General features: G+C 42.0%; 1 protein-coding gene across 1 annotated transcript in view; it reads right to left on the reverse strand.

Annotated features, from left to right (window-relative positions):
* Positions 1-12,873, reverse strand: part of ITIH5 (inter-alpha-trypsin inhibitor heavy chain 5) — a 49,251-nt gene that overhangs the window by 31,226 nt on the left and 5,152 nt on the right. The window contains exons 3-5 of the mRNA XM_049814272.1: positions 9,942-10,105; positions 8,615-8,722; positions 6,360-6,610 (exon numbers count right to left, since the gene is read on the reverse strand). Of these exons, the coding sequence (XP_049670229.1) occupies positions 6,360-6,610; positions 8,615-8,722; positions 9,942-10,105 (523 nt within the window). The remainder of the gene's footprint in view (positions 1-6,359; positions 6,611-8,614; positions 8,723-9,941; positions 10,106-12,873) is intronic.

Consider the following 12,873-nt stretch of genomic DNA (forward strand, 5'->3'; position numbering starts at 1 on the left):
ACATGAAGTGGTTACCTAACTCACCTGACTTCCCACAGGTCAAAGTCCACAGAAATCCCAGGACTAGGGTTCTTGTGGGTTTATAAAATGATTAGCCAAAGCTGTGCCATTTACTCTGAAGTGCTATGTACACTCTAGTCTCCTCTAGGCAAAGGAATGAAAGTAAGAGCCATAAATCAATAGCACTCTAGGATGTTACTTCTGTGTTAATTTGGCTTTACTTTATGGCTGTCCTGTGAGTGCATTTGAATAGACAAGGCACAAGACCATACTGTTGAGGCAAGGAAGGGTTTTCTCATAGGCCCAACTTCTACACAAATAAATTATAGCTGGAGAACCTGGAATGTGAAACAAATTCATCAGCAGAAGTCTTGACTAAGGAGGCTGAATGACAGATATTACTTCAGTAAAGTCAAGAATGGACTCTGCATCATGGCTTCTCTGACTATGCCAATTCCAGTCCATCCATCTGATGGAAACAGAGAGAGGTCCCAGCCAGCACACTGAAATCACTTAAGGACACTAGTGTTGGATCTTAAAGGGGACTTATAAAATTATTACCCAGAGCTTTGACATTTTTTCTAAAATCCTGAGTACAGTTCAGATTTCTCCTGGCAAAGAAAAGTCATAAATCAATAGCTCTGTAAGATTTTACCTCCATCTTGATTTGTTTTTACTTTTATAGCTGCCCTCTGATCTGATGAATCAACAGATGTAATATGTTTTTAATACACAATGCATCAGATTTCCTTGTATTGGCCTTCCTGGATTTTCCATCTGTCTTCTATCACTTTCAAAATCCCATTTAACTGCCAGTGTGTGGGAAATGCCCAGAATTTATAGAAATGGCTTAACAGTTCATTTATATTTTCTGATCTATTTGAGGGTTTTACATTACTTCTCCCCAGCTGCTGAAAAGCAAGCATTGTTGTTGGTTAAGCTGCCTGACCACATCACATCAGGGTTAGTGAAAGTCAGTCTCACACTGGAAACAGAAGCTCTCTCCTTATACCTACTGCACATACACATCTGTGGCTGTGGCCTTTGGACTTCACTTCTGTTTCTCTGCTGTGAATACATCGATGGGTGAGCGCAATACGCTGTGCGCCACAACAGCATGAGTTCCAGTCCTAGCATTTCTATGGACTCTTACCATCTGAAATTAGCTGAGTTAGGTAGTCACTCCATTTCTCAGTTTCCCCACCTGTTCAATGGGCATAATAACATGTATCCAGTTTTGTAAAGCCCTGTGGAATCTAGATGGGATCATGTGGATCACATTGCATTCCTCTATTACTCCTCAAAACACTCTTTGGAAGTAAGAAATGTCATCCCCTGTAACACAGACAGTGCTTCAGGAACTCCTGGAGAGGAGGTTTCCAAGGCTGCCTCACATAGCCATTGTCAGTGACAAGAATAGCTAGGGAAGCTCTCCCATTTTCTTCATAGCCACTCACCTCCCATCTCCAGGACAGAGATTAAAACCAAAACATGGTCTAATAGAAAAGGTCCAAAATACCTATTTTCCCTGCAATAATAGGAATCACATCTGGAAGACAGGTTATCTAATTCATTCCATGTTCCCAGATCAAATCCCTTCCTACTTGGTTTTATGACATGGTCTGGAAACACTCCAGACCTCCAGTAATGGAAACTCAGTACCTGCCCTTGCCAGTCCTTTCCAGAACTTCACTTTTTCACTATTAGACATTTTCGATGTCTAATTTACATTTTTCTTTCTGGATTATAAGCCCATGGTTTCTTGTCCTTTCTGTTATTGGCACAGAAAGCACAGTATTCTTTTCCTCCTTGCAGCAACCTTTTATATATTTGAATACAGTAACTAGCTCTTCCCCAGCTTTCTTTTTTAGGCAGCACTTGATACCTGGATCACAATTACTCTCCTCTGTTTATTGGCCCAGTTCTTTTCAAACAAGTCACTGAGAGAGGAAAATCTATGAGATATTGCAGAGTACAGAGCATGTATGAGCTCCAGAGACTTGAGCTGGTCTGTGCTCATACTGAGGTAGTTAACAGGACCTTTAGACAAACTTTCCACTAAATTCAGCTAAAGAAGTAAACAGAGCAGGAAAAAAGCATTTTTCATATGAAACTGTAGTCCTCACATGATGAACAGTTAAACCTAAATTATTTTGGAGACTGGCAGAGTCAGTATTAGCGCTCAAAAGCAAACTTCATCGTCCACGAACATGTGGAAACTTCTGGTCAACTATGATAAGAAATAAAAACCTTCCTGAGACCTATGACTTGGAAGAGAAAAAGTCATTCTCAAGCAGCCTAGTATCTCCCTGCCCAAGTCCATGACTAGTTTTCATACCGCTGCACTGGAGGAAAATGATGAGGACAGTCATCCCTGAGGATGCTGAGTAGGACATCATTCAGAAAATGGCTCCATTCTGAGGTCACCAGAGAAGGCCAGGATCATTGGCCTCAATGCCTCCTGTTTTGGGGTTTGTATGTTGCAGAAGACAACACCTGCACATGCCAAAAGATCACTTGCCAAAACTCACATGCCTGATGTCTTCCTTTGGGAAAAACACAACTCCCAGATGGAGCTGTGTGCGCAGGAGTCTCTGACAAAGGAAATATCCTGGAAAGACTTGTCATCATATTGTCTCTGCTCCATATTCAGAGAGGAAGTACGCAGAACTTTCCAAGAGCCTCTATCTATAGCAAAGCACAGCTTTACTGCTCATAAATCACTGGAAGTTTGTGAAACCAAGTCCAATCTTTGTATCTTGGGCTCCTACAGCCAAAAGCAGGCAGAATTGGACACTTTACTGCTTCTGCTCCTACTGCTGTGATTTCTGCACTGCTGCTCACTTTTTCTCATCAAGGGACATCTTCATTCTATAGGGCTTTAAGTTTTATCTCTTCTGCTCATCACAGACTGTATGGATACTAGCAGTTTGGCTGGAATGAAAAGTGCAAATCCTGAATGACCATTAAACAGAGATACTGTTTTTTCCACTATGCTTCCTGCATGGTACATTGGCTCTATGGATAACATGTAGAAAGCACCACAAATGTAAGGAAGAGGATCGGTCCATAAAATAAAGGCAGATCGGCTATTCCTCCACTTTTCTAAACTATCCTTTGGGGGTTTTTTCATTAGTTTTGCTAACAGTGTTTATTGCCACGACAGGTTGGCATTTCAGTTATGAACATCAATCACTGCTGGTGCTCATCATCTGGTGCTGTGGATGACTCCAAAGCCGTACTTGATTTTCAATTTAATTTGCCTATCCTACACTGGATCTTCAGGACCTGTACTCAGAAAAAGAATGTAGTTTCTTATCCAGGTCAGTCAGAGTCAAAATTATGTAATGACTTGTGAAGCTACATGTCATCCTTCACAATGGTTTCAACTTTGTGGTGCTTTGGATATATTACTCAGAATGCCATTTACCTGATGACTTGATGTCACAATACGTTTTTTCACCCAATACTCTCAAGGTAATTAATTAATAATTATCAAAATCTCACAATTTATCATTGACCGTGAGATGTTATAGACATCTTTGTAAACACAGGAAATTGAGGAAGAGAGTTTTCATGACATATTCAAACTCAAACCAGTCAGGCAGTACCATTTTCCAATGTGCAGGCCTCCATTCCTTATTTGGTCTTTTTTTTAAGCCATGACCTCTCATTTGGGACACTACAGGTAACACAGTATGGCAGCATCTGGTCTGGCATCCTTTGCCAGCCACTGCCTCACTAGATTGCTACCATGCTCTCCAGTCAAGTGATACTGAAGAGTTTTAAGCCACAGGAATCCAAGAAGAGACCAGACACTCTTTTTCCTGGTTTACTCCTAGTTTGCAGACTGTCTGCCAAGCAGCCACTCTTTAAATGTAAGACTCGCGATTCACCTTTCACTTAAAAACCCATAGCCTTCCCTGGAGGTCTCACTGGATGTGCAGATCTCATGCTCTTGGGTCTTTAGGTGTCATATGAGCAAGAAGGCTTTGCAGGGAGGATCTAATGATTCAGATGTTTTTGGATAAAGCTTGAGAGATGACAGCCGACTGGAATATAGTGGATTTCCAAGTGAAATGCTCCTTGCCTTGGCCTCGCCCTCCCTAGGAGTATTCTTGTGGTTTCCATTTGTGTTTAGGAAGGCATGAAGTTCCTGTTGTCTGCTCCAAGTGTGATTGATCTTGTTGGCCACAAGAGGTCACAAGCAATAAGTCCCCCCCAAATCCAAAACAAGCTGTCCTCTGTGACCTGATTAGACCCTTCTGAGACCCTCTGCCAATTTTTTTTTTTTTTTTTTTTTTTTTTTTTTTTTTTTTTTGTCTGGCTGCTGGTAGTGTCCTAATCTCCTCATCTTACTTTAGATCAGAAGGAAGCTCAGCACACCTACTGAATTCATTAACCCTAAATGCTCATCTGAGTGGCAGTCACCTGAGTACCAACGAAGACTTGATCTGGCAGAGACACAACTCACTACTGACTGCCCATGTTGGACCCCAAAAGTGTGTTTGGCATTTCAATGATTTCCACAGCAGTGATTTCATCACAACAAACAGTTTTCACCAACTATATAGGATGATTCCAGATAGAAAGGGTCTGTAATTAAATTCTGGGCAAGGATGAAGCACAAGGAATCTGAGTTTCGGTTGCTTTATCCATCCTGAAATGGGACATGTATTTTATATACATTTTACTGGCTAGGAAGGATTATGGAATCTTAGAGCTTGAGCCCATTTTTATATGAGCTGTTTTAAATCTGAAGCACAGTGCCAAGAGTGATCAGTGCTCACAGATTGCCATTTGGAGAGCAAGTTACGAGAGTTTTCCCTGTATGTCATTTACATACAGGAATTTCCATACTGCACTAGACCAACAGTGTGTCTGCTCTGCTTAGTCTGTCTCTAACCTTGATCAATGCCAGATGTTTTGCAGGAAACCATATGCCACAATGCACTTTGATACTTCCTGATAGGTGAAAAAGGCTTCTTGTCTCTCCTGATGAGGAGCAGAGCAATTTATCACACAGTGCATGGATGTACAGCAGAGAGACTAATTAGCTGTATGAAGTTCGACCTGAAGCTAGTCCAAGTCACTGAGAGCCTTGATTTCACTGTGATTTGGATGAAATCAGTTGGATCACACTGAGCAATCAGTTTAACTCCAGTTCACATACTTTAGGATCTTTACCTGGCAGACATGAACAGCTCCACTGATTTTGCTGGCATTATGTCACTTAGAGTAACTGAGGATCAAGTCCCACAAGACTCTACATCCTGCTTCCAGGTCAGACTCACCCTCTTTTTTTGGTGAGGGTTTTTTGTCAACATGTAACAATCACAGTATCCTGTGCTCCTCGCTGTTAGTTTACACTAGAAAAATTACCTTTACACTGTCTGAACAGCAAGCGAGGACAGTTGGGGGTAAGAGTAGATACTCACACTGCACTTAGTGCTTTGGCAAAACATGGATTTTCCTCTTGGAATTTCCCATGTTCTAAAATGCAGGATTTCCTATCTGCCTTGGCAGGGATGGATGGAAAAAACAATTCACTTCAAATAAACAGTTCCCAGGAGATGGGGAGCCAGGGAAGAGCCTGCTCAAATGCTGAGTACAAGGCCTGAAGGCCCAGTTCAAAGCTTGTAAAGACAATAGCAAAAAAAAATCCTATTGAGTTGAATGGGATGAGCCCTATATTCATTAAGCTTCAAAGTTCTCACGTGCTTATGCACAGATACCACAGACACAGTCATCTATAGAAAATAGAACAAAAGCCATCAGCCTTTATGATAAGACTGAATTCCCACCACTGAACTGCACAGTTCATAATCCTGAAATCCCTTTCATGTTGTAGTGATTATACCAGCTTTCATGAACCTGGAGATTGCCCTTCCAGTGAATGAGAGATCTCTAAATAGGAATTGCTGATGGCCTGCAATGCTTAGACTTGCTTGTCACTCAAATGCAGCCACCTCTGTGTGGCATGTACCTGTCATACAGTGAGTACAGCAAGAGTTAAGAAGGGAAAGTAAAAAAAGTATCTTTCTAAATAAAGGCATAGTTTGAATTTGCCAGAATAGTTCATGTTTAATGAGCTGCTAGCATTCATTTTTCTTGTTGTCTTCATGAGATGTGTCCTCTAGTTTCTAATACAGTCTTGATCCTAGACAATGCTGCTTTAATGCTATGTTGGGGGTTTGTTTAATGCCTCATTTGGAGCAGAGGGAAAGTGAACAAAACACCGGTCTACACAATCATCCAAGATTGCCTTGGAGAACTCCCAACACCACCAGTCCAGTTTTCGGAGAAGTGATTAAGGCCCAACAAGTAACAGAACCATGGGTCATGAAATCTCTGCTTACCTTCAACTTTCCCATTGCCTTTATGCTTGCTGTTTCGGAGAGGAGGCACTTCCAGGGAAACTATGCCTGAGTTCTCCAGGATGTTCACCTCCACTCGTAACCTCCCCACCAGCTGCTGGGGCCGGATGCTGACTGTATACTCATATTTTCCCAGACGCCTTTGCAAAAGCTCTTCATAATGCAGTAGGAACCTGGCCTGCATCTTGCGAGGAATGAAGACAGAAGCTTTGAATGTCTCATAGCCATTCTCCCTGGAAGGAAAATCCAAAGACACCTTCACACCCCATGCACATCACACACCACCTCCTCCAGTGAATGATGAATCTGGATTTTGTTGGCCCAATAACGGTATTTCCTATCATGTGAAAGCAGCAAGAAAGATAACATCATAATGCTTCACAAATCATTAGGCACACAGAGGGTTTCCACTGGAGGAAGGGTCTTAACAGACTAGATGGCTTCTTACAGAGAGGAATATTACAGACATGTATAACATGGAACAGGGCCAGAGGAAAGGCTGTCTCTTGGTTTCTTACACAGAGGATTTGCTAGACCCATATTTAATTCTTGACTTTTGCACTGTGGACTCATTGCAATATCTTAAGCAAAGTACAAATGAATGCCTCTTCCCTAATATTAGCTGTTTATAGCTACATACTCAATGGGGAGAAATAGGACTCCTAAGACAATTCTACCACTGGACACTTCTCTAAAAGGACTCTTCTCTCCAGTTGGGCACAGTGTGACATTAGTTACCCAGCGTACAACTGACAGTCAGCTTTCCGTTCGCTAATTTGAAGTGAGATGAATTCCCACCTTTAGACTTTATTGGCTTCGACTGCCCTTCTGTTAAACAGAGATAACCTAATATGCTCTACCTCCCATACAGTGCACTGTAGTGTCCAGCTACCAGGCACTGATATGATGCCAGGCACTATTTGTGAATGGAAAATAAAAAGCCACATAACAAGAATGGAAACTTTTAGTGCCATGTAGGGGTAGCTTCAGAACTCACTGATGTGAGATTTTGCTGATGCCCACAATGTAGCGAGTATTGAAAAGGATTTGAGACTTTTATTTCTCTAATACATATAGTAAGATTTTTTATTGTTTTTTTAAGGTTAGCCTTTAGGGCAGTTGGAATGACATCTCCGGGTGATACCAGTGGTCTAACAATGACAGGTAGTGATCACCTACAGAAGAGGATGCAACAGGGCATGACGAGAGAAATACAGTGCTTCAAGAGACATACAGAACTCTTTCAGGTTCTGCTAGTCTGTGTCTGGATCCTGAGACAGCATCCTTTGCTAAAGATTTCTGATGGACTTTTCCTACCACCATGAATTCATCCAGTCACTTTTTGAACCCACATTAAGTTTAGCATCCACAATTTCCAGTGGCAAGAAACACAATTTATGTGAAGAATATATTATTTTGGCCATTTTGAACCTGACATCTGAGCATTTAATTTAATTTTCTCTAGTTTTTCTAGGAAAGAAAATAAAAATTCCTTATTCTACTTCCACATATCACTCATGAGTTCAGCTCTCTGTCAGACCTCTTCCTCCGCACAGTTTGTCATTTCTCTGGTCTGAAAATCATAGTCTATTCAGCTCTTCCTGATCATGTGTTCATGCTGGAATAGTGCTACTATCCCAGGTAACTGAGAATATTGTAGGATTTTCCAGAGCAGCAAAATCCATCCAATGGTCCATATCTTTGAGAGCTATTTGGGGGAATTTGGGCACCTGTGGAACTAGAGTGCTGCTGAAGAAGTGCATTCAAGTGAACATACAGGCTTTTAGATCATTAAAGGGATGAGACTTTCTGCCAGTGCTTGGCCAAGAGGATAAACACAGTCAAGGACTGAGAAGAGGGCAAGTAAACGTGACTTCAAAAGGCTGCTTGTGGTTCTACCACTGACTAACTTTGTCGTCTTGAAGTTGTATCACCTCATTGAATTTCTGTGTGCCTTAATTGTCCTGCCTGTTATTCAGGAAGTAATAAGATTTCTTTCCCTCTCAAGTACATCCTGGAGCATCTTGGAAGTGAAAATGTTGTGTAAAAGGGCTAGAAAAGGCCACGTGCAATTTTACATGACTTGGAGTATGGGAATGACACCAGGCAGTGCAGATAATGTTCTATTTAACTGCTTCTTCCTATAAATCCACAGATGGGTATGCCAAAGCAGCCAAAATAAAGATGGGAGGAGAGTATGTCGCTTCCCAGAACACAGCCAAATGCACAACACTTACCTTCCATCTGGGGGGGTTGAAGGTTTCTTGTGCCTTGCTTTGTCATCGCTGCTATGTTTCTTTTCTTTCCCTGTGACCTCTCCATAGTAAGTCTTGTTGCCAATGCTCCTGGAGAGACCAGAGATGTCAGCATGACCACTCTGCACCCATAGACAGTGACAGCTGTGCACCTTGCTGTAGAAGGGTTCACAGACTGTGCACATATGAATAGGCTAAGTGTGCCGCTGGTGTAACCCTCCTAGAGTTCACCCAAGTCACTGAGACAGAAGCCAACTTAGAAGTTCCCTGGCTGGTTATACCAGCAGAGTACATTTTTAGTCCAGGAGTTTACATGTCTAAAATGCCGGTTCAGTAGGTAATCTCCAAAGCATAAGGATGCAAACCGGAAAACAAAGCAATTGCCAAGAATCCCAATGAGCACCTTTTTTTTGTCTGGTCTAGGATCCACCATCTGTGTCAATACACATTGCAATTTTCAGGATGACTGCTCTCAATTAGCTGCCTCCCTAACTAAAATGCTTCTCCCTGGGAATGAGTTACAGGGCCATGGATTTCATAAGGAAACAGCCCTTAACATATATTTTGGCTGGCCAATGGCAAAAGACTGTTTTTCCTCCCATTCAGCCCAAATAGAACTCTTTCTAAAAGAGCTGGTCCCCTGTCTGCTACGGTCAGGTCTGAAGCTGTGGCCCCAGTATCTACACACAGGGAAGATCTGAGCATGACCAAACCAAACATGTTTTTGAAACCAAAAGCTTAATTTATTCCTTAGTAAGTCATTTCAGTATGAGCTTCGTTGCCCTCTGCTTGCTCTGTTATACACAGAGAATGACTAGCACCTCCAGCAGCAAGTCAACCTATCTGCTAGTTGGAGTTGACTCTCCTCCTCCATTGACAGCATGGAGAACTTGGAACAACAAGGAGCTTCTTAGGCACCACAGTGAGTTAGGCGAGATAACTATTACGTGCCAGTGTTGCTGAAACTTCAATTGGAAAGGTTTCTGAGGGCTAGGAGAGGTTTTTTGGTCCAAATCAAAGAGAGAGGAGGAGGAGGAAGTTGTTAAAACACACTCAGATGGGAAATAGAATAATTTTCTTCCCCACGTACACTGAGGGCTTGAATCTTAGCATCCTGTTATCCAAGGACTTGCTCTGTGCTTTGGGGCCATGACTAGTCTTGGGTGGAGTACAGTATAAGTGTTGGTTTATTTTTCCCAAAGGAATGCAAAAAGCCCTACTGCAGAATAACTAGTTTTTGAAATTTCAGAGAGCTATCTGTGGGATGGGAGAACCGTTGTCCACTCAGCTGTCAGCATTGCTTACTTACATGGTAAAGTTGGAGATGAAGGCTGCAGCTGGGATCTGCATCTCAAACACACCTTCACGTGCCTCAGATCCGCTGTTCACCATTGTGCATGACACCGTGGTGAAAGCATACCGAGAAATGATTGTGGATCTCACAGTGAATTCAGACATCCGAGGCCTGGTTTCCTGTAGGTATCAGAAGGTTATCTATTAACAGTGACAGCTAGGTAACTCATCCCTTCAGTGTTTCAATGGCTTTAATACTTAATATGCTTAAGCAAATAACCACCCTATGAGTGGTGTAACACCCTATGGGGAGTATTAGACCCCCCTATGAGTAACAGTCAATGGCAGGCAAGGTGGGCTTGTCCTTAAAATTTCAGGTGAGCTGCAAAAGGTAAACCAGAGATGTGGCACTGCCTTTGTTCACACACAAGAGCAAAGGCCACAGTCATTCTCCCATGCCTGACAAGGGTCCAGGGAGGATGAGAGCCCTGATTATGCCAGCCTTTATGTTGTGAAACACACTGATGAAATCCACCTGTATCCTAAATTGCACCCTTCAACTCTGACCTTTTGAGAGGATCAGGATTTGTCCCTTATGGCCTGGGAAGAGAAGCCCAAAATATGTCCCCATAGGGTCCAGAAGTGATGTCAGAGGAACTGCCCCATAGACTGTGCACAAGAGCAGATGTAAGACCTCTTGAAAGACTAAGGTCACTGTGTATGAAGCATCATCTTCAAATTCATATAGTCAGATCTGTAAGTTATGTAAACAGAAAAAATATCATCAGTGTAGTCGACTGAGTCCTCCTCTGCTGAGAATAATCCATCCTAGAGGTCTCAGGCAAAGGATGGAAGAGATTTAATAAGAAACACTGACACCGTGATGTCTCAAGTAAAATATTTTAAGCCTTTTAGCCCACAGTGGATGCTTTCCAGCAGAGAAGCAGCAGAGACTGCAATGAATGACGCATGATGTAGCAATGGAAGCTGAAAGCCAATTTCTGCTTCTTGGGAATGTGTTTTTTGTGCAGAAGTCCTGGGTTGGAGCATTTCTCCAGTCTAACTTGTTTTTTGACAGCAACATCTCCAGGGACCTCAACAGTTTTCTTCCTGGAAGGCTTCAGTGTACTTAACTATAAAAAGCCCATGTAAAAAGAAATATCTGTATGTTGCCTTAAACAAAGACCAAACCATCAAAAGCAGAAGGAAACTAAAGAGTAAAACACACTGCAAATACAGAGCAACTTCACTAAACCAGAGACTTCTTCCTATTGAGGTTGATAAAAAGTCACAGTCACACAAGACTTGTGAAGACAAGAACGTGCTTGTCAAATGTACTTCCAGGATTTTTTTTTCCAAACACAAGTAATTTTGACAAATTGCTTAACAAAGGGAACAAGTGTTTGTATGAGCAAGTATGAAACAGAACATTCCTGCAGTAGCTGATGGCATCAGAAGCAGTAATAAGTGAGCATCCAATTAACCAAGATGCTGGCCTAGTGATTTCCAAGCAAATGGAAGAATGAATATCCATTGGAAACAAACACAAAACTGCCGAGACACTTGGAATAAAGCCCCACCAGCCTACACTTTCAAGGCATGGAAGGACTCTGATAAATGTGTCTCAAATGAACCTAATTGTGATAGATAGATAACAGCTGGACAATGTGTGATGTGCTCTGTATCCACGTACATCCTGCTTAGCAGAGGCTTAGCTCACATGGAGCACAATGGCAAGAAATTAGCGCTTTTAGGGTGTGATTTGTCTCTCTGATTTTAGACAGCTCTGTGCATTGGATCTAGACTAGAACACATCTGCTCAGATCTAATGTCCCCCCCTTAGGCCACTAGTGGTTATTATTCTGTTGCTGTTGATTAGAACTGGACCCTGCTATTCCTAGGACTTTCCCTGATACATAGGCATGGCTTTACAGTCTCATTATCCTGAAGGTGGAGTGGATGGGGAGTTTTGATCAGAAGTAGTGCTGTAGGAATGTTTCCAGATGTAATGAGCTGATGTTTCTTCAGTCTTCCATACCACTAATTGCCTGTGGCATAGCAAGAGATATAGAGGATTTAATAACAGAAGTAAAAGAAAGAATCTGAAGCTACAGCAAATTCTTTGGTTCCAGATCTTCTGCATCCACTCCCATGTTCTGCATTTCATCATAAGCTGTGTGTTCAAATGTACTTGACAGCTCAACAGCAAAAGAGGATCAAGCCCTTTGCCTTTTACTTGAGATACAAATGGTTCTGCACTGACGGATCTGACACTGAGTCTAACACTGTGAATGCAGTGATGGATTCACCTGAAGTTAGAAAGTCTTCAGAATATGACAGAGGACAGAGGACATGGGCTTGCCCTTGTTATCACAAGAACATAAGGATGGTTGTAATGGGTGAGAACAAAAGCAATTCTAACCCTGTAGCCTATCACTGGCAGAGATCAATAGTACCTGCTTGGAGAAGAGTATAAAATGAGTCCAACCTGCATGGATACTACCCAGAAATATTGTCTCAGTTTTCAGTAATTTGTGGCTGAAGGAACTCCTGAACCAAGGGTGATATTTTTGTGCTTAGTGGATTTTCCTCCTGTGACTTTACACAGCTGCTTTTTGAATCCATGTAAACTTTTAGCATCCACAACATCTTGTAGCAAGGAGTTCCACAGCTTAAAGATATTTTATATGAAGAACCACATCACTTAGGTTTTTTTGCTGAATCTACTATTTGCTGGCTTCAACTGATCTCTGTCATATCTCTCTTACCCCACTGAACAAGCCCCAGCTCTGATATCCTCACAGACTGAGGAACAGCAAAAAAACAAATTAAAAAAAAAAAGGCATTCAACACTACTTCCTCCTCCTGGTGGTTAGGAGTTACTGTGGGAGAAAGCAAACACTGAATAAGGGCATTACATACAACTGAGGATGAAAGAACTGATTCAT

The sequence above is a fragment of the Accipiter gentilis genome, chromosome 11, assembly GCF_929443795.1.
Source record: "Accipiter gentilis chromosome 11, bAccGen1.1, whole genome shotgun sequence".
NCBI lineage: Eukaryota > Metazoa > Chordata > Aves > Accipitriformes > Accipitridae > Astur > Astur gentilis.